At 34.9% G+C, this 23,201-nt stretch overlaps 2 protein-coding genes across 6 annotated transcripts; one reads left to right on the top strand and one right to left on the bottom strand.

Moving 5' to 3' along the window:
- Positions 1 to 3,512: 3,512 nt before the first annotated feature.
- On the bottom strand, positions 3,513 to 5,717 carry LOC149734695 (uncharacterized). 4 transcript variants are annotated; one of them, XM_089880133.1, is made up of 4 exons: positions 5,499 to 5,653; positions 3,811 to 3,928; positions 3,666 to 3,684; positions 3,513 to 3,632 (listed from the first exon to the last, which is right to left on the bottom strand). In XM_089880133.1, the coding sequence occupies exons 1-4, from the start codon at positions 5,598 to 5,600 to the stop codon at positions 3,575 to 3,577; spliced, it is 297 nt and encodes a 98-aa protein (XP_089736259.1). In that variant the 5' UTR covers positions 5,601 to 5,653; the 3' UTR covers positions 3,513 to 3,574. The 4 variants fall into 4 exon arrangements, with proteins under 4 accessions (XP_089736259.1, XP_089736256.1, XP_089736260.1 ...); XM_089880130.1 differs by having other exon boundaries at positions 3,513 to 3,684; XM_089880134.1 differs by lacking the exon at positions 5,499 to 5,653 and adding an exon at positions 3,984 to 4,142 and having other exon boundaries at positions 3,513 to 3,684.
- A 939-nt stretch (positions 5,718 to 6,656) lies between these two features.
- Positions 6,657 to 22,754, top strand: LOC149734694 (mitogen-activated protein kinase 1-like). Of its 2 annotated transcripts, none has more exons than XM_089880120.1 (7): positions 6,657 to 6,843; positions 7,987 to 8,169; positions 8,910 to 9,099; positions 14,144 to 14,375; positions 15,664 to 15,795; positions 16,187 to 16,377; positions 22,712 to 22,754. In XM_089880120.1, exons 1-7 carry the CDS (start codon positions 6,737 to 6,739, stop codon positions 22,727 to 22,729), a joined length of 1,053 nt encoding a protein of 350 aa, XP_089736246.1. In that variant the 5' UTR covers positions 6,657 to 6,736; the 3' UTR covers positions 22,730 to 22,754. The 2 variants fall into 2 exon arrangements, with proteins under 2 accessions (XP_089736246.1, XP_089736245.1); XM_089880119.1 differs by lacking the exon at positions 22,712 to 22,754 and adding an exon at positions 17,307 to 18,315.
- The last annotated feature ends 447 nt before the right edge of the window (positions 22,755 to 23,201 follow it).

Below are 23,201 nucleotides of genomic sequence, written 5' to 3'. Positions count from 1 at the left end.
ATCCTGTTTTGCAACCCACAGGATCGTACGCTCTTTTGATCATAACAGCAACTGTCAATCAATTCTCACCAAACCGAAACTTTCATCTAACATCCTGTTTTCGGTTTTCTAAAACGTTTTAATTACTTCCTTGAAAGCGAGAGAAGATCTGTCAATCAAGATCAACGAACTGTCAATAAATTCTCACCAAACCGAAACTTTCATCTAACATCCTGTTTTCGGTTTTCTAAAACGTTTTAATTACTTCCTTAAAAGCGAGAGAAAATTTGTCAATCAAAATCAACGAATGTTTATTTTGCTTCAGTAAATTTCCACACTGTAAGGCTAAGATAGGCTTCTCTATTCATCGTTACAATGTGAATATAGCATAAAACATACTTATTCGACGCTCTGGCATAGTATTAAATAGCCTAGAAGTAAGCAACTTTCAATTAAACTGACAAGTCACATATTTACCATGGCTTATTTACAGCTTGAGTTTGCCCACCGTTTTGAAAATTTCGTAAAGCGATAATTCGTCAAATAACTTATCAAAACCTGTTTACAATTTGTACAAGCGGTGTCCAGGCGTGTTATATTTTGTACCAGACAGTGTCCATGCCTGTTACAATTCGTGTTGAGAGTGTTGGCAATTTGATTGCAGGGTATGTTGCTGCATTCTTGGCAAGCGATCCCATAGTATTGGACAAGACGCTCTCACCCTAATTCTACTGGGCGGACGCCCATGAACTACTCAATACATTGAGTTTCGGGTAGGCTGTGAGCTACTAATGTTAGAACGCTATACTGTGTGTAACCGGTTTTATTTCAACTTAATAATAAACAAGAAACAAAAGATGTTTAACCTTACCTGCTTAACACCAGTTCAACAAAGGATCTATGTATGACCACTTACGTGCTCATAAAAAGGATCTATTTTGCCAATAAATTGCCTATACTTCTATTCGCCGAAAAAGGATCTATATGACCACATATGTGCTCAAAAAGGATCAATATTGCCACTAACATACCCCAGAACTCTTCGACAAACAAGGATAATTTATGTACTTAAAAGGATGTGTGTGCCCCCTAACGCCGCCAATAACACAGCAAATTTGTTGTGCGCTTTATAGAGGTGTCCCTGATAACTCTTACATGGCGTTTATCACGAGACATATGTACACACTCTATTTTTTCAACATATTCCCATATAATCTTCTGAGTAATAATCCAACACAAGTTATAATCTCTAAATAGAAATCTATTATTCCTACCAAAGTGTTACTTATGTTTTAGTTTACACCTCTGTTTCTCCCTTCACATTTCGCACTATCAAGGCTGTGTGATACTATTGTGCAACAGTAGCCTTGCACAATTTATTTCCTGTATCAAACAGAGAATCAAACAAAGTAAATGCCGTTGAATTTATTGATATCAACTGTTTATTATTGATATATTGAATGGGGAACAAATTATTGTTCTGCTTCGTTGAGTCTTTGCAAAACTTCATAATAGGACCATCTGTCCATCGCATTGGCGTCTTCAGCTGCAAACGTTAAACATCGGTGAACAAGCGTATATAAACTTAGATCCGTCGTTTAGCTAATGTGATAGAGTTACAACGGTAAGTGAATAAAACAACATTGCTGCATATAAAAAACTGCTTACCACTTGCTGGCTTTTCGTTCCATCCCCACCCGCGACGACGACCACCGCCAAGAATAGCAACGGTGGTGTCAGTAATAACGAGGAGTCCGACGACGAGCAAAAAGAGAAGAGCTGACTTGTTCATCTGCAATAGGAACAAGTATAAGTAAAACAATAACACGTTTATACGAGTTACGTACGTTTACTTTGTGTCCTATAGAAGAATGGTGATTTATTGAGCAGTTTCTGTGCTTTATATAAGAAATCTGCTGCTCCTTACGTGATGTATGATTTCTTAAACATTTTGTTTAAAGAAAAAGCTATTCTCACAAACGTGTCCCATCTCTAGACACAACATCCGAACTATAGATACTGGGGAGGGAAGGGAAGTGGGCCTTCTAACGAAAAACGTTTCAGAATTTTCCGTTTTGGCTTTCTTAATTGCTTCGTGCTGCGACAAACTTGATGAAATCGTTGTTTTTGATTGACAGGTTGATCCTGTTTTGCAACCCACAGGATCGTACGCTCTTTTGATCATAACAGCAACTGTCAATCAATTCTCACCAAACCGAAACTTTCATCTAACATCCTGTTTTCGGTTTTCTAAAACGTTTTAATTACTTCCTTGAAAGCGAGAGAAGATCTGTCAATCAAGATCAACGAACTGTCAATAAATTCTCACCAAACCGAAACTTTCATCTAACATCCTGTTTTCGGTTTTCTAAAACGTTTTAATTACTTCCTTGAAAGCGAGAGAAAATCTGTCAATCAAAATCAACGAATGTTTATTTTGCTTCAGTAAATTTCCACACTGTAAGGCTAAGATAGGCTTCTCTATTCATCGTTACAATGTGAATATAGCATAAAACATACTTATTCGACGCTCTGGCATGGTATTAAATAGCCTAGAAGTAAGCAACTTTCAATTAAACTGACAAGTCACATATTTAACATGGCTTATTTACAGCTTGAGTTTGCCCACCGTTTTAAAAATTTCGTAAAGCGATAATTCGTCAAATAACTTATCAAAACCTGTTTACAATTCGTACAAGCGGTGCCCAGGCGTGTTATAATTTGTACCAGACAGTGCCCATGCCTGTTACAATTCGTGTTGAGAGTGTTGGCAATTTGATTGCAGGGTATGTTGCCGCATTCTTGGCAAGCGATCCCATAGTATTAGACAAGACGCTCTCACCCTAATTCTACTGGGCGGATGCCCATGAACTACTCAATACGTTGAGTTTCGGGTAGGCTGTGAGCTACTAATGTTAGAACGCTATACTGTGTGTAACCGGTTTTATTTCAACTTAATAATAAACAAGAAACAAAAGATGTTTAACCTTACCTGATTAACACCAGTTCAACAAAGGATCTATGTATGACCACTTACGTGCTCATAAAAAAGGTCTATTTTGCCAATAACTTGCCTATACTTCTATTCGCCGAAAATGGATCTATATGACCACATATGTGCTCAGAAAGGATCAATATTGCCACTAACATACCCCAGAACTCTTCGACAAACACGGATAGTTTATGTACTTAAAAGGATGTGTGTGCCCCCTAACGCCGTCAATAACACAGCAAATTTGTTGTGCGCTTTATACAGATGTCCCTGATAACTCTTACATGGCGTTTATCACGAGGCGTATATACACACTCTATCATTTTTAACATTATACCCAAAAGATCTTCTGGAAATGAGTCTACTACAGTTTATAATCTACAAATAGAATCTATTATTTCTACCGGAAGTTTGTTTTATGTTTCGGTTTACACCTCTGGTTCTCCCTTCACATTTCGCACTATCAAGGCTGTGTCATAATTTTGTGCAACAGTAGCCTTGCACAATTGATTTCCTGTTTCAAACAGAGAATCAAACAAAGTAAATGCCGTTGAATTTATTTATATCAACTGTTCATTATTGATAAATTAAATGGGGAACAAATTATTGTTCTGCTTCGTTGAGTCTTTGCATAACTTCATAATAGGGATGATGACCGTCCTGCATAACTTCATAATAGGGATGATGACCGTCCATCTCATTGGTGTCTTCAGCTGCAAACGTTAAACATCGGTGAACAAGCGTATATAAACGTAGGTCCGTCGTTTAGCTAATGTGATAGCGTAACAACGTAACATTTGTAACTGAAATAACATTGCTGCATATAAATATCTGCTTACCACTTGCTGGCATTTGGTTCCAGTACCATCTGCGACGACGACGTGTATAACCAACAGTGGTGTCAGTGAGAACAAGAAGTCCGACGACGAGCAAAAGGAGAAGAGCTGACTTGTTCATCTGCAACAAGAACAAGTTCAAGTAAAACAATAACACGTTAATACAAGTTACTTACGTTTACTTTGTGTCCTGTAGAAGACTAGTGATTTACTAGCAGATTCTGTGCTTTATATAAGAAATCTGCTGCTCCCTACAGGATGTATGTTTTCTCAAAGATTTTGTTTAAAGAAAAAGCTATTCTCACAAACGTGTCTCATCTCTGGACACAACATCCGAACTATAGATACCGGGGAGGAAAGGGAAGTTGGCCTTCCTACGAAAAACGTTTCAGCAACTTCCACTTGTCTTTCTTGATTGCTTCATGCTGCGGTACTGCGGATGTTGTTTTGATTGACAGGTTGTTTGGAGTGTTTGGCAGCAACTTGCAAGTCTTCTGTTTTGCAAACCGCAAGTGTGATCATAACATCAACCGTCAATCAATTCTTTTCAAACTGAAATTTCATCCAACATCCTGTTTTCGGTTTTCGAAAAACGTTTTAATTACTTCCTATACGAAGCGAGAAAACTTGAATAACTGTTCCTAAGCGAACAGTAGATAAAAGAAATTGCTTCAGTAATTTTCGACCTTGTATGATTAAGAACAATTTATTTTTGCATCGATAAGTATTGCATATGAAAATTGAGCGGGGCTATACGAATTGGTATTTAACCTTGACCCCATAGTATCGCCGACATATTTCCAAAATTACATTTAACTTGCTATCCATTAACGAAGATATGTATAATCTTGCTATTCGTGCCTAAAATCCAACAGTAACAGCTTGTAATAACACTGTGTTTGTTCTAATGAAGGCAAGTCAGTATTGACTTCGATAGGCTATAGCCTATGTTTTAATTGGTTTCTCATTTCCGCAAATCACAACTGTTTACATTCATTTTGTTTCTAGTAAGTGATTAATAGAATTTATTTTATTTAAGTCGAGGACTTAATTTTATATTTGTCTCCAAATAAGAACCTTTTATTCCAGAGTCCGTATATGTTTTATTCCTATCGGAAATTTATTGTGTTTCAGTTTACACCTCTGGTTCTCCCTTCACATTTCGCACTATCAAGGATGTGTGATACTATTGTGCAACAGTAGCCTTGCACAATTGATTTCCTGTTTCAAACAGACAATCAAACAAAGTAAATGCCGTTGAATTTATTTATATCAACTGTTCATTATTGATATATTAAATGGGGAACAAATTATTGTTCTGCTTCGTTGAGTCTTTGCATAACTTCATAATAGGACCATCTGTCCCTCGCATCGGTGTCTTCAGCTGCAAACGGTAATATCGGTGAACAAGCGTATATAAACGTAGGTCCGTCGTTTAGCTAATGTGATAGAGTAACAACGTAACATATGTGACTGAAATAACATTGCTGCATATAAATAACTGCTTACCACTTGCTGGCATTTGGTTCCAATACCATCTGCGACGACGACTTCTGCCAAGACGGCCAACGGCGGCGGTGTCAGTGAGAATAAGGAGTCCGACCACGAGCAAAAAGAGAAGAGCTGGCTTGTTCATCTGCAACACGAACACGTATAAGTAAAACAATAACACGTTTATACGAGTTACTTACGTTTACTTTGTGTCCTGTAGAAGACTGGTGATTTTTTGAACAGATTCTGTGCTTTATATAGGAAATTTGCTGCTCCTTTCGTGATGTATAATTCTTAAACATTTTGTTTAAAGAAAAAGATATTCTCACAAACGTGTCTCATCTCTAGATACAACATTCGAACTATAGATACTGGGGAGGGAAGGGAAGTGGGCCTTCTCACGAAAAACGTTTCAGCAACTTCCGTTTCGGCTTTTCTAATTGCTTTGTGCTGCGACAAACTTGATGAAATCGTTGTTTTTGATTGACAGGTTGTTTAGAATTATGAATCTTATACAAAAGTAATTTCCACTCGTTTCAAATGAATTAATTGAAACGATTTTCAAAATCCGTTATCGGAGTATCGGATGAAAGTTTTGGTCTGATTGGAATTGATTGATACTTCTAGTTTTAAAAAAACGACACAACTCGTAATCTAGTTATAGCCACTCGTAAACTCTTTATATTTCTCTTATCTGTGCTAAAACTAAATGTTTATATAAATTACAATAAGGGACCACATGGTCTCAGATTTGCACTACTATAACTTTTATCTACCTTGTCGAATTAGTTGCAAAATATCGAAACTTACATTTAATTTTTTGCTTTAAAGAAACACGGTCAAGAAGTTAAATGAAATACGCGCATTCGAAGCAAAAATACAAAAAATGTTTAAATTATTAAATATTTATGTTCAATTGGATTCTTAAAACTGTAAGCTAAATACAAATATTATTTTTGCGTTTTTTTTTTCGAGAAAAATTGCATTTATTTTTTGTACTTCATACTAAATATCGGTCCTTAAAAAAACAACTGTACTGCATGTTATTTAATATTTTTGGGCTAGTTTGTGAGCGAAAATTTGCCTAGAACAAGTGTCTAAAAATATTTTTTCCGAAAATTTGCCTAGAACAAGCGTCTAAAAATATGAAAAATTACCGTTTTAAAATTTGCTGTAAACTAAAAACTGCATAGGAATATTTTATGTTGTCCCAACAATTTATATAATACAATTCTTTTATTATTTCTAAAATCTACATAGATGGAGCTTTTTTGTTTGCCGCAAATTCTAAGAAAAGTTTTCTACATTTTACGTTGTTCAACAAATAACAATTTATATGCTATAATAAGATTCTTCAATTATTTTTAAATATTGCATAGATAGAGCTTTTTTGTCTACAGCATATGTTAGGAAAAGTTTCTTATTAAAAAAAGGAATTATGTCGGACAAGCGACCTCCCGAAGTTGTTCGAGGACAAGTTTTTGATGTTGCTCCACGCTATACAAGTCTGAGCTACATTGGAGAGGGGGCATATGGCATGGTTTGGTGAGTTAAAAGTATAGGTAATTCTTTAGCTGGTGGCCCCCTAAAATTTTGGTTTCACTGATACCCGCTGTTTAATTATTTATTTTGGAAAAACTAGGGTGTTTGTGTCGAAAATTAACTTTAAAATGCGCAGTGGCCACCAGCTAAAGGATTACCAAAGTATGAATGTAACTTACTTTATCCTCGCGTGGCTGAAAAATGGCAGTCGTTATAAAACCGATGTTAATACACCTCGTGCCAGTCCAATCTGCAAAGTATGGCAGTTCCTGACAAGATCTCGCGCGTGCAAGACGGTTATTTTTCGCGTTCGCACGTGCTATCATTAAAAATCTGCGTGCAAAGCATGTACATTTTCAAGCCACGTTAGGAAATCTTACTTAATTTAATACGTATTTTTTTCTTTGTTTAATTAATTGGCGTGCGTAGGACAAATTGTGGCGTGCATAACCGAAAGTCTGTAAAAAAATCGCGCGTGCACCTGCCATACTCTGCAGTCTGGGTGCCAGTTACGAGTTAACAAGCAATGCTACTTTGTGGGTAAATATTTTTTTTTCATGTTTGGCTGGTAATTTTTACAACCCATTAGTGACCACTGGATTGCCTTCACTAACGCTCTGCAGAATATGGATATATATCGTATACAGGTTGTGTCTTTATGCACACTTTTTTCCCAATTAGAACTTTATTATGTCTAATTAAATTTATTTACTTAATTTACATTGTATCGTCTGTAGGGTGTAACGGTCACGCCTTTTATCCAATTCATTATTTCCTACTTTTTTATCAATCAGCTTGTTTTAACAACTTTTTTTACCGTTACTACACTTGTTTTCGCTTTTGTAAACTCTTTCATTCTTCGTTATCGTGACCTAAGAGACAAAATCAATTTTGTTCATTTATTTATTGTTTTATGCCAGATTGGAGAAAAATAAAAAAGGATAATTTTTGTGGCCTATATACAATAATCCTCCAGTGGCGTTATACCAAAAAAATACAATTAACAACGGTCTATAGAAGTCGTAAGGATACGGTTTTATAATTCTTTGAATATTCTTTGTTTACTGCCAAATGGGATAAGAAAATGGAATGAAAAGCGGTCCCATTTTCCCCCACCCTACTATATATATATATTTTTTAATACAGTTCTGCGACTGATGGTCAGAACGGTCAGAAAGTGGCGATCAAAAAAATCAGTCCATTTGAGCACCAGACATACTGTCAACGTACATTGCGTGAGATAAGAATATTGATCTCATTCAACCACGAGAACATTATCTCCATAAAGGATATCATAAGAGCTCCCACACTTGCAGAAATGAAAGATGTGTATCCTTTACTTCATATATGTTTACCTAATATACCTTCTAGGCCATTATTTATTTAAATTTCAGAGGGCAAATAAGCAACCAATCAAAATCCACATCAGTTGACGAACAGAAAAATTGTGCTAATTGTAGTACTTTAACAGACATTGAACAATTCGTTTTCCAAAAGCAAGCACATCCGTAGTATTAAATATAACTGCTGTAATTAGTTGTTTTCGCTTTTTATCAAATGAGCGTCATATTACATATTGGGGGTAGTCTGATAACCATTTTTGTTAATGGGTAAAGCATACAAAAAGTTTAAGAACCACTGATCTGGGCTTTTGCCTTAGGCGCCTAACATGGGTATGCAAGGTATGCGTATACACCCCTAAAAATAAACCAGAGTACCCATGAGTACCTAGTATAAATGCATAAACAATTTATTAGCCTATCTTACAAACATGACTTTAAATAAACACTATACAGTGGTGATAGTGCAATGATGAGGCCATTTCCCAAATAAAACTGCGGTTTTTAATTCGTATATGTACTTTTGTTTGTGTAAGTTATTTATATAAGTAATTAAAATAGATATGTTTTCTAGATATAATTTCTATTTTAATTACAATTAAATTTTTCTGTTTAATAATTTAAAGCTCCTAAAACATTGAATATAAATCTGTTCTTGCTATTCTAATTTTTCAGTTTTACCCATTTAAAATGTATATATACAAATTCCTTAACTTTTAACCCATACAGCTACATCGTTCAAGATCTTATGGAAACTGATTTATATAAGCTGTTGAAAACTCAACATTTGAGTAACGACCATATCTGCTATTTCTTGTACCAGATTTTACGAGGATTAAAATATATTCACTCAGCGAATGTAATCCATAGGGATTTAAAACCCAGCAATTTGCTTCTGAACACAACTTGTGATTTAAAGGTATGTAGTTTTTGTGAATGAATGAAAACCCTTGTGTAGAGGGGCAAAGGCAGTTGTTATAACATGGGTGTTCTGTTTAAAACACCTCATACTCGCTTACGAGTTATCAAGTATTATATAAATATTGTAACGTTGTGAGTGATTTTATGTTTTTTTTTGCGATTTTTTTCGCAATTTTTGACTGACAACTTGGACAACCCATTAGTGACCACCGGGTTAGAGCAATTGCCGTTAATTGTCTTGCCCAAATATACATACGCCCACAATAGTAGCAGCGCCAAGCCTTGAACCTGTAAACTCTGGGCTAAAGACATGCTAACAATTTTGTACCATAGCGTTGGCATTATATTTTTACCCTTTTTAAAAATTCAGGAAAGCAAAAATCAGTTATTTTTACCTGCCCTACTTAGTCAAGCTCTCAGAGTATCTTTTACATTGGCCTCTTTTAATAGCCCGTAATTAAACATTTGTATTACAGTAATTGTGCCATGGTTCGATTTAAGCTCAAGTTAAATTGTATATAGTAAAAAAATTATATTGTTTAATCTAAAAAATACATAGCTAAACTTTATCTTTTCCTATATATATATATATATATATTTGTACTATCACTTAAAAAGAGTTCAAATTAAATACAAATTCTTATATAGAAGTTTCTTAGCATAACATACAGTTGTAAAACTGTATATTATTGCATTGTAAATACTAAAGTGTCATTTATATAGCCTACTTAATAAAGGCTATACAAGTTCAGTGCGTCATATTGGAAGTGTAGATACTTAAACTTTATCAGGGGCAGTGGCGCAGCCAGGAAAAAAATAAGGGGGGGGGGGGGGTTTAATCAAAAAATTTAAAAAAAATAATTTTTTTTTTGTTATTTGGTTTAAAAGGGGGGGGGGGTCACGACCCCAAAAACCCCTCCTGGCTGCGCCACTGATCAGGGGTGTCACTTTTTTATACTCACGTGGCAGTTCAATTTAACAGTTAAAATATAAAATGAAAATTATGTTGTTTTCCATGTGTGGTCTCTTTATACTCCACATGCCCACTTTCGAGGTAAATATGTAACTTTGTATGTGATTTGGAGGCATTTTTTCGTCTTTTTTCTCTATGGCTGACAATTTGGAACCTTTTTGTGACTAGGCCAGTTTAAATCACTACTTTTAAAAACCCTTTTCAATTTTTTTTAGAATTGTATTTTTATTTGGAACTTAGCTGCATTTTTTTGTATTTTTTTTCACTATGGCTGACAATTTGGACAACCTATTTGTGACTAGGCCGGTTTAAATTACTACTTTTAAAAACCCTTTGCAATTTTTTTTAGAATTGTATTTTTATTTGGGACTTGGGTGCATTTTTTCGCTTTTTTTTCTGTATGGCTGACAATTTGGACAACCTATTTGTGACTAGGCCGGTTTAAATTACAACTTTTAAAAACCCTTTTGCAATTTTTTTAGAATAAGAATTGTATTTTTAGGTATGTATGCCTACATCTTAAATGTCAGTCAATGTTTTTACTTTTTCTATCCTTAATTAAGATACGCAGGTTAGAAAAGCCTGGGCCAGTAATCACTAATTTAATCTGCAAAGGTTTAATTTAATCTTTGGTTAGCAGAAGACAGAAAGGAGTTTTAACTGGGTTTTGGTTTTAAATAAGTTTTTTTAAAGGGCAAATTCTAACTGCATTACCCATTTCTGTTTTAGGCAGTTTTTTTTAAAAAAAGGGCATGAATTTAGTTTTGTGTTGATTTAGTCAATAACCGTAAAATTTTGCGCCGATTTTTTACACTACTAATTTTATAATTGTAACTGTTATTTCACCAAGTGTTAAATGCATTTAAATACACAGCCTAAACATGTCCCGACTTTTAATATGGTATAAATCACACATAATAATGCTTGGTCAAATTTTTGGTACTTAGTTTAAATATAAATCAAAATTCAAAATGGGTGTTGCCCTTTTTACTTAGCGGTTCTTTGATTTCCTATAAATTAGCACCATATATAAATATATATATAGTTACAATTTCTTATCTTTTGAAATAGTAGTACATAGTAAAAAGTAGCATACCTGGTTTAAATATAAATATAAAATAAGCTTTTTTACTTTTTTAGATTATCTCATAAACTAGGCCTAAATATAGACTTTCAAAATAGATTGACTTTTAGAACTGATTTACAGTCAAAGATAAGATACTAATGCTCACACTGGGTAACTTAGCATAAAATAAGCTGAATTATGCAAAAGATCATTGAAAAAGTGTCCAATTTCATTACAGCACCAAAAGTATTGCAACCGAATTTATATATATGTGCCAAATTCTGCCTAGCAGAGTGGGCAGGTCGAATTTGGCATTTTCTACACTGTATTAATCAGTAAACATTACAACCAATAAGTTAGATAATAGATTTGTTTCACATTATTGTGTGTCTAAATATCCCTGCCTCCCTTGTGATTTTAAAAAGTTTGTGCTAAATCTTGCATGGCAGATCTTTTTTAAATGTATAATATAACACAAATGTTATATAATATAATACTGTGGGGAAAGATGTGATACCTTTAGCGAAAAATATACAAATATTCTGATCGTCTTTTAAACAATTAACAGCTGTATATGAAAGTCGTGAGGATACGGTTTAATAACTCTTTGAATGTTCTTTGTTTACTACCAAATTGGACGAGAAAATAGAACAAAAAAGTGTCCCATCTTCCCCCATCTACTATATATATTGTTTTTGGTAAAATCAGCAACATTTAGTTTCTAACCAAAACGCTGGACTGTTATTTCATATAGGAAGTTATTATGGGAAGCTATCCTACCAAGGCTATTTCCCTGTTGTTATATTGTAATGTTATAATTTTAAACTGTATTTTATATTATAGTAACTTAATGTATATCATAGCTGAAAAATTGTATACAAAAATCTGCACATTTTTTTAAAATAAATAAGTATATGAATGAATGGAGGAATATTTTTTCCCATTTTATACCTTGTATTTATAAAAGTTACTACTGGGTTTTGGTATATATAGTAGGGTAGAGGAAGACGGGACACCTTTAGCACATAATATCTAAATATTCTGATCGTGTTTTAAACAATTAACAACGGTCTATGGCAGTCGTGAGGAAACGGTTTTATAATTCATTTAAAGTTCTTTGTTTACTACTAAATTGGACGAGAAAATATATATAATTCAAAAGGTGTCCCATCTTCCCCGCCCTACTATACTTCAAATGACAATTACTAAATTTTGAAAAGGTATCTTTGTTTTTATACAATGTTAGTCACAACATGCATTTCAGTTGTTTTTCTTTTGCTAAAACGTGCCCTGAGCTGTAAGCTATGCAATATAAACAACAAAATCTTTACCTGGAATTGAGTTTTATAACTTGTTTTCGTACCAGCGCACACTGGCGCTGCAGTAACAGCTGGTTTGTCAAACTATATGTATAGCAAATGCATTATAAAAACTTCCCAAATTTGTAATAAATTATAAAAAAAACTTTCGGAGTGTCATAGCATGGGGGAAGATGTGACAGCTTTTTATTCTATTTTCTCGTCCAATTTAATGTTCTTTGTTTACTACCAAATGGGATGAGAAAATAGAATAAAAAGGTGTCCCATTTTCCCCCACCCTACTGTATATAAAATATAATGTAACGACATTATAGCCCATAAACAAATTTGTCATTTTTCGTGCCCAATATTTACTGGTATCTCATGCACTATGCATTCTATGAGTAATTTGATGTTGTTGTTGTTGTTTTTGTAAGTCTGGTGCACTACATTTGCTATATATTATAGGTTAAGGTGTTAAAATGAATCTGTTTTATTTTCAATACTTTTTAACACAGATTTTAGGCTAATTTAAAAAAAAAAAAATTTTTTGAAAAAAAATGTGTTATTTGCAAAAATTTTGTTTGTGTATTTGCAGTTTTTACTTTTATTGCAAAATCAAACAAGGCTTTTATATAAAGCAGTTCAAAAAAGTTTTTTATAACTGTTTGCAATGAAAAAGCCGCAGTGAACCATTTAACTTACAATAATTAACAATAACAAAAAAGTTTAAGCTAAAGTGTTTATATTTTAAATGTTTTTTTAATGTTATATGATAGTTTTTAAAATAATATTACCATTTAATGTATAAACCTGTTTAAAAAACAGTTTTTCCAAACTGTTTCCCCTAAAAATGCAATAGTGTTTTTGCTAAACGCCTAAAATTGTAAAATATAAATATATATATATATATATTTATAAAATTTAATAATGCCTTATCCCAAATATATGTAAAAATAATAAAAAATTGTTTTCAAATTAAAGAAAAATGCTTAATCTGTTTAATGGACATTCTATATTATTTTCTATATAGTCATATTGTTCTAATTTGGATTGCAGCAACACCAGCGGTGGGTGTTATTTTGCAGACATATATTTGCATAATGTAGACTGTTACGAGTTTAGTCATATACTAATGCAATGACGCATATAACTGTATTCTATCAAAAACTGCTATACAGTACTGTGGGGGAAGATAGGACACCTTTAGCACATAATATCCAAATATCCTGATCGTGTTTTAAACAATTAACAACGGTCTATGGGAGTCGTGAGGATACAGTTTTATAATTCTTTGAATGTTCTTTGTTTACTAACAAATAGGACGAGAAAACAGAATGAACGGTGTCCCATCTTCCCCAATCCTATATATATTTATATATCATATATAGCTTGGAATTGGACTGTTAATCTTTAGATATTGGGCCAACCCTGGTTTAAATTTTGGGTCCCTAGTGTGTCTTGCTGTTGGACTTCGCCAATATACAACAAATTAAGGGAATTAGTATTTAAAATAAAACTGAATTATAAGAAATTTATTTATTGGATCTTTAAAATAACAAAAACTCTCTACGATTTTAAAATTAAAAATTGGACCTCACTAATATAGAATAAATTTACAGGAATTAGTATTTAAATTGAAACATTATTATTAGTAATTTATCCATTTAAATTTCCAATACCTCAAAATTAATTTTTTTGTTAGATTTGCGACTTTGGTTTGGCGAGAGTTGCCGACCCCGAGCACGACCACACGGGGTTCCTCACTGAGTACGTCGCCACCCGATGGTACAGAGCTCCCGAAATCATGCTCAATTCGAAGGGGTATACAAAATCAATTGATATTTGGTCTGTCGGATGCATTCTGGCTGAAATGATTAGTAACAGACCAATTTTTCCTGGAAAACACTATTTGGATCAGCTTAATCACATTTTAGGTAAGTTAGAACTGTTCTAGCTGCTTCAGCCACCTTTTTTTTAATGCTTAAGAAACAAAAACAGATATAGTAAGGTGGGGGAAGATGGGACATATGCTTATTCTCTTTTCTTGTCTTATTTAGTAGAAAACAAAGAAAATTCAACAAATTATAAAACTATGTCTTCACGACTCCCATAAACCGTTGTTAATTGTTTAAAACACGATCAGAATATTTAAATATGTGATAAAAGTGTCCCATCTTTCCCCACCTTACTATATATCAGGGGGGGGGGATTGGCCACCTTTTCGTTCTATTTTTGTCCCATTTGCTAGTAAACAAAGAACCTTTAACGAATTATGTACCGGTATCTGGCTGTCTAATTTATAAAACTTTTTGTTTGCATTTTTTAGCTTTTATGTTGTTTTTATTTGTTTTTTTCAAGTTGTTTTTTTTCTAAAAATGTTGCTTTTTGTTGTTTTTTTTTTCTAAAAAAAAACAATTTCTTTTCTTTTAATTAGTAAGGGATTTGTACTTTAATCTAATGTAATAAGGCATATCCACCTGGTGCTCAATAAATCAATATGTCTGTCTATTTATAAACATATGGGTGCCATAAGTCAATACCTAAAGCTCATTATGGCAAATAATTTTACTATTCAACATATGGAAAAGAATTACAAAACTTTTGCAAGTTTTATATAAATTAATATAAATGTTAATGCATTTAGCTCTGTTATTACCAGAAATGTTTTAATTTTGTTTTTAATGTATAGTAGGGTGAAGGAAGATGGGACATTTTTAGCACACAATATCCAGATATCCTGATTGTGTTTTAAACAATTGACAACGGTCTATGAGAGTCATGAGGACATAGTTTCATATTTCTTTAAAGGTTCTTTGTTTACTACTAAATAGGACGAGAAAATAGAGTTAAAAAGTGTCCCATCTTCCCCCATCCTACTGTATATATATATAATTTTTATTTTATGTTATAATTTTTTTACAAAATCATGTGTAGCCTATATATTTTATCGCTGTACAGTGAGCATGAGGTGTATGAATACACCATTTGTGTCTGGTGTATAGGAAGACAGTAAGACACCCGTGTTATAACTTGCCAATAAGTATGGGGTGTATAAATACACCTTGTGTGTCTGGTGTACAAAAATACACCGATGTTATAACTTGACAGTGAGCATGTGGTGTATAAATATACCTTGTGTGTCTGACTGTCTGGTGTACAAAAATACACCCATGTCAAAACCCGACAGCGAGCATAAGGTACAAATCTTTATCCATCCTCTAGGCATCCTTGGCTCCCCATCAGAAGAGGACCTCAACTGCATCATCAATGAGAAAGCTCGTGCTTATCTTATGTCTCTGCCGAACAAGCCACGCCTCTCTTGGTCTCGTCTCTACTCAAAAGCTGACGAAAAAGGTAATTTTTTATCTGTTTTTTTTGGAGTTTTAGGTTTTAAATTTGGTTAAAAGTTGTTAAAAAAAACACATTTTTTTACATAAAATCAATGTATAGTAGGATGGGGAAAGACGGGACACTTTATATCCTGATCGTGTTTTAAACAATTAACAACAGTCTATAGGAGTCGTGAGGATACGGTTTTATAATTCTTTAAATTTCTTTGTTTACTGCCAAATGGGAATAGAATGAAGTTTCCTTAAACATTGTATGTTAATACTGGTATAGTACAATCTCTATTTTCCACATAGAATACTGTCTCCGTACTTTTTACAGTTTTTTGTTGCAAACTTTTTTCACTTATTTTTTACAATTTTTTTTTACAAATTTAACCTTTCACCTTTGATCCCAGCGCTTGACCTTTTGGACCGTATGCTGACCTTCAACCCCACCAAGCGTATTAACGTCGACGATGCACTTGCTCACCCTTATCTTGAGCAATATTACGACCCAGCTGACGAACCCGTGACAGAGAAACCCTTCACTTTTGAAGAGGAATTTGATGACCTGCCGAAAGAACGTCTGAAGGAACTTATTTTCCAGGTAATCAGGAATTAGGATTTCCAGTTAATTTGGCTGTTAGATAAATAGGAATTAATTTTCTAGATGTTTTTGCAATTTATTGTTAATTAGGAATTTATTGTTATCACAGAAAATAAGCGACTCAGAAAAAATAATAAAAAACATGGGTGTCTTCTTATACACCAGACACACATGATGTATTCATACACCTCATGCTCACTGTCAAATTATAACATGGGTGTCTTCTTATACACCAGACACACATAGGGTATTCATACACCTCATGCTCATTGTCGAGTTATAACATGAGTGTCTTCTTGTAAACCAGACACACATGATCCATTCATACACCTTATGCTCATTGTCAAGTAATAACATGGGTGTCTTCTTATACACCAGACACACATGATCTATTTATACACCTCATGCTCACTGTCAAGTTATAACATGGGTGTCTTCTTACACTCCAGACGCTCATGATGTATTTATACACCTCATGCTCACTGTCAAGTTATAACATGGGTGTCTTCTTATACACCAGACACGCATGGTGTATTTATACACCTCATGCTCACTGTCAAGTTATAACATGGGTGTCTTCTTATACACCAGACACGCATGGTGTATTTATACACCTCATGCTCACTGTCAAGTTATAACATGGGTGTCTTCTTACACTCCAGACACGCATGGTGTATTTATACACCTCATGCTCACTGTCAAGTTATAACATGGGTGTCTTCTTATACACCAGACACGCATGGTGTATTTATACACCTCATGCTCACTGTCAAGTTATAACATGGGTTTCTTCTTATACACCAGACACACATGGTGTATTCATACACCTCATGCTCACTGTCAAGTTATAACATGGGTGTCTTCTTATACACTAGGTGTATTGAATATTATGATTATTCATTCATGTATTTACCTATTCATTTACTCAGGTCTCCCCCTGCCGTTGAAATGACCCCACCCCTTCTAAAAGTCAGTGTATATAAAGTTTCCTTGTTTGCCCAATTCGCACTTGTAATGTATAAGTAACGCGTTAACGCACTGTTACGTGCCGTCTCGGCACTGTACATGCGCTACAGTTTGCTGAGTATGTTTTTCGTTGTATGGCTAACCCTATTTTCAGCTGCCGAGCTGTTTTTTTGCGCATAAGACCACTTCCTTTTTGTTTTCAACACGATTTAAATGTATTCCATAAAAGAATAGTCTATCTTTACCCGGAAAGTATAAGAATTCGGGTGTGAGTATTTACTAAAAGAACGTTTTGTCCATTTTTTCCGCACTGTTAAGTGCAGTCCATTCGAGCGACAAAAAGCGCTTGTTGTTTTGCACAAATATGCCCAAGCAGTATCCCAATGTCTCTTCCAAGAATAGTTAGTCTGTCACTGCAACGTATAATGGTCCCAAATGCTTTTTTTTTCGTAGCTTGCTTCAATTGTGCACCTAATTCCTCTTAAACAGTAGGGATTTATGCTCCTCAAAGCTTACAGAGCCATTAGCTTAATCATGAAAGCTTAACACCTTTGTTTTAATGCCTGTCAGATTCTTAACAACTAACTCTATAAGTCCAGTATGCTCTTGCGCAGTTGCGCCATCTAGCAGTAAAGCTCTTACAGCTTTTCCGCCGCTAGACAAAAAAAAAATTTCCATAATTCCCTATAGGTGTCTCATATACTTAAAATATCAAAAATCAGATTTGTCCCAAAAATGTTCGTATTTTTTGTCTACAGCACATTAATTTTCCTTAATTTTGCGTAGTACATATTACAGCCAGCATAGTGGTTTCTTTAGCTATGTTATATAATTACGTCTAACTGTACGCTTATATGTATCGCCGAAGATCGTTTTGTGTACATATTATAAAGGCGATGTTAAAATGCTCAAACACTAATCTACAATTTTGCAGAACGCCGATCTTTAATTAAATACAAGAGAAACGTGTAACTATGATCGTATTTTATTGCTAGAACTGAAAAAATATAGTAGCTTGGGGTAAGACGGTTACTGCTAAAATTACATAGTAGGGTGGGGGGAGGGAGATGGGACACCTTTTTGTTCTATTTTCTTGTTTCATTTGGTAGTGCACAAAAAAATCATTTAAAGAATTATTAGATCGTGTCCTCATGGCTGTCATAGACCGTTGTTAGTTGTTTAAAACATGATCAGGATATTTGGATATTAAGTGCTAAAGGTGTGCCGTCTTCCCCCTGTAATGTTGAGGTTCGATTATATAAGCAGGCGTGACCTTGAAGAAGCTTGTATTGTATATGTACGATTAGTACGAACTCAGTTATGATTAACATGCGGTCTACACAACGATGATGATAATAATGGCCGCCGGCCGGATACACGTGACATTAGAATTATGGGCATTCTGTTACACCTCCCTTCTTAAAAAGAGACATTGTGAAAACGAAATGTCAATCAATGAAAATGAGTACATCGTTACACATAAACAATGAACGAAAAATGCAATGTTGACAACTGACTGGAAAAAACACAAGCATATGAATACCAGTGCGATATTTACACATAATAATCACGGTATTTAGCTGGCGTTACAATTGGGCGACCGTAGCGTGATATACGCTCTGTTGACGAAGCATTAGTATTTACTATGGGCATGTTGTTTACATTGGTCTGACTTTGTGACGTCATAGATCGGGTGTCTGGTACATAGTCATTGTGATCAACGTAGGTGTTTACCATGACTCCTGGCATATTGTTCAGTTGCCTTCGATTGCGTCGTAATAAATTACCAAACTCGTTTCGTATGATATAGGATCGAGGTTCACACGCTCGATTGGTGACAATGGCTCTCTTCCAGTGACCATCTTTTCGATACCCTACAACATCTCCCTTCTTTAATGGTGGCAAGGCTTTAGTGCCTCTATCATAAAAATGTTTCTGCCTTAGTTGTCGTTTCTTTAGTCCTACATAAGCATCTACCACTTCTGGTTTTAGTAGATCTTTATGTATTGGTATCTTCGTGCGCAGTCTTCTACTCATTAACATTTGAACTGGTGAATATTGTAAATCAGAGATAGGTGTGTTTCTGTACTCCAAGATTGCTAGATAGGGGTCTTTGCCATCATCATATGCCTTTTTCAGTAGGTTTTTTAGTGTTTGAATTGTTCTTTCCGCTTGACCGTTTGATTGTGGATATCTCGGGCTCGACGTTGTGGTTTTAAAATCCCATGATTTTGCGAAATCCAAGAAATCCTTGCTTGCAAAGGGCATATTGTCGCTTATAACTTCTCGCGGTATTCCATGACGAGCAAACATGCTTTTTAGGTGTTCCACGATTGTTTTCGCGGTCTTATCTGTCAAAGATATAATTTCTGGGTATTTTGAGTAGTAATCAACAACAACCAGATAATCGTTGCCTCTAAACGTCATGATATCCATGCCGACTTTTAAAAATCGACCATCGGGTATTTCGTGTGGAATCATTACCTCACGTCTGTGATTTCTTTGGTACTTGCAACAAATAGTGCATTTCATGACTATGTCTTCTATGTCATGCGCCATTCCAGGCCAATAAAGAAGTTCTCGTGCTCTGGATTTGCATTTCTCCATTCCAAGGTGGCTTTCATGTATGAGCTTTAATGCGAACTCTCGCATCTTTGTCGGTATTACAATTCTTTCGTTGTAGAAAACGATCCCGTCGGCTGTATGAAGCATATCTCTTATGTTCCAGTATCTTCGGACTTCTGGTACAACTTGCCTTTGTGTTCGAGGCCATCCGTGTTGGCAGTAGCGTGTTACCTTCTGTAACGTTGTGTCTTGCTCTGTTGCGCGCTGTATATCTTCGTATCTGTTCGCTGTCACAGGTAAATTTGAAATTAAAGAGTGTATAACACGTACTAGGTCGTCGTGAAGTTCTTCGTCCGATGTTCCTTGTAAATACGCTCGAGAAAGCGTGTCGGCAAGGTACAAATACTTTCCAGGGACATAACGTACTTTAATGTCATATGGTTGAAGGGATAGCATTAGTCGTTGAAGTCGTGGCGGTGCCTTGCTTAGGGGCTTCTTTAAAATTGACTCCAGTGGCTTATGGTCAGTCTCCACTGCAACCTCTTCTTTACCGTAAATGTACTGATGAAATTTCTTCGCTGCAAATACGATTGATAGCATTTCTTTTTCTATCTGGGCGTAATTAACTTCGGCCTTTGTCATGGCTCTGGAAGCATAAGCAATAGGTTTTCCTTCTTGCAGTAAACATGCTCCCAACCCGTATTGTGACGCGTCTGACTGCATTGTTACTGGCTTTGTTACGTCATAAAAAGTCAAAAGCGGCTTGCTAGTCAAAACAGTTTTTAAGTCAGATAACGCTTTACTGTGTGTTTCAGTCCATTTCCACTCAGCATCTTTCTTTAATAGTAACCTCAAAGGTGCTGTAATTGACGACTCATTGGGAATATATTGTGCAAGGTACTTTGTCATACCGAGCAAACGTTGAAGCGATGCGACATCATTTGGGGTCGGCATATTAACAATCGCTTCAATCTTTTTGTCGTCAGGTCTCAATCCTTTCTCAGTAACAAGGTTTCCCATGTACTCCACCGTGTTCACTTTGAACTGAATCTTGTCTTGATTGCACTTGACTCGCTTTTCTCTGGCACGTGTTAATAATTTCCGTAGTATTTTGTCATGTTCCTCTTCATTTTCGCTGGCTATTATGATGTCATCTGCTATGACGTGTGTTCCTTGAATGTCACCGAAAGTTTCTTCGTTTCGTTTCTGCATGACTTCGCTTGCTGATGAGATGCCAAATGGCATTCTTAAAAATCGCTTTCTTCCCCATGGGGTGTGAAATGTCGTAAGGTATGACGACTCGTCTGTAAGCTTGACATGCCAATATCCGTCTTTCATGTCCATAACCGTAAATAGTTTCTTTCCAGACAAATGGGCCTGTACATCAGCTGGTGTTGGTATCCTGTACCGTTCACGCATTATGACGGCATTAAGTGGCTTCGGATCCAAACATATCCTTAAACTCTTGTTTTTCTTTTCGACAAGAACTGTGTTACTAAACTGAAAGTTAGCAAATATGTCTTGCGCTTCTGGACCTGCACAGTGTAACAAAATTGCAACCTGGGTCTTGCCTGGCTTGCTGTCAAGTTGTGCTGCCGCATGGTAGGTTCGGAATGAAACTTCCCACCTACGCCAAGTTTCTGCAGAATTTGCTGAACTAAAGCACATAGACTTAGGCTGTGTGAGCTGTACTGTCTCGGACATCTTCTCACTCTGACACCATGTAATGTTGAGGTTCGATTATATAAGCAGGCGTGACCTTGAAGAAGCTTGTATTGTATATGTACGATTAGTACGAACTCAGTTATGATTAACATGCGGTCTACACAACGATGATGATAATAATGGCCGCCGGCCGGATACACGTGACATTAGAATTATGGGTATTCTGTTACACCCCCACTCTACTATATAGTAGGTTGGGGTAAGATGGTTATTATTTTCCTATATTTTACTTTTTAAAATCCCGTTTAGTAGTAATCAAAGAACATCACACAATTATTTAATTACATATTTTATAATCGTGTTTTTTAACAATTAAGATTAGGAATATGCTCATATAATTCTGTAAATATTCTTCGTTTACTACCAAATGGGACGATAAAGAGAATAAAAATATGTCCCATATTACCCCAAACTACTAAAGCAATTTGTTGCCCAAATTATCAGGCGCAACAAAAAATTAATAAATTCTCAAAAAATAACCACCCACAAAATAACATACATGGTAACTCGTAAGCTGGTACGAGGTGTATGAAACAGAAAACCCGTGTTATAACGATTGTTGTTTTACGTCCACGCGAGGATAAAGTAAGTTACATACATTCATTGAGTATAAATGAACTATACTCGTACATATAGTGCGAAAATTGCACTTCAAAAAAATGTCCTCCACTGTCCTCCACTATCGGTAAAGTTTCATAAAGAGCCCTTAATATAGTTAAGTGGTATTTAGTAAGCTTTTTGATTAGGCAACATTTGAATTAAGTAGTTACTTGTAAACAGTAGGTTTCGAAATTGTATAAAATACATTAATTCAGTTATGTGAAAAAAAACGAAAAAAATTGGATACGGCAAGAAAATAAAAGAAGTAAAATGAAATGGAAAGTTTTAGTTATTTTGTGGATCTGCAAAATTACAGGTGGCGTAAAATTGTGAATATAAAAAAGAAGATGGATACTGTCTAAACATAATTCTGTTGATTCCATATACAGTAGGATGGGGAAAGAGGTGTCTTCTTATACACTAGGTGTATTGAATATTATGATTATTCATTCATGTATTTACCTATTCATTTACTCAGGTCTCCCCCTGCCGTTGAAATGACCCCACCCCTCCTAAAACTTTTTAACTCTATTTTCTCGTCCCATTTAGTATTAAACAAAGAACACTCAAAAAAATAAGAAACTATGTCCTCATGACTCCCATACCGTTGTTAATTGTTTAAAGAGACCGTTGTTAATTGCTTAAAACACGATCAGAATATCTGGATATTATGTGCTAAAGGTGTCCCATCTTCCCCCACCCTACTATATATATTTTTTAATGTTCTTTATTTACTACAATGGCAAACAAGTTCTACTCTTTAATACGCTGTGTTTAATATGCTTCGTGTTTTATTCTCTTTTATCGTTCCATTTGGTAGTAAACAAATTCTACATATAGTAGGATGGGGGAAGATGACACACATTATTTAAATATCCTGATACAGTTTTAAAATTCTTTGAATGCTCTTTGTTTACTACCAAATGGTACAGAAAAAAAAGAATGAAAAGGTGTCCCATCTTCCCCCA

This window comes from Ciona robusta, chromosome 6, assembly GCF_009617815.1.
Source record: "Ciona robusta chromosome 6, ASM961781v2".
Lineage (NCBI taxonomy): Eukaryota > Metazoa > Chordata > Ascidiacea > Phlebobranchia > Cionidae > Ciona > Ciona robusta.
This window is presented reverse-complemented; position numbering and strand designations above follow the sequence as displayed.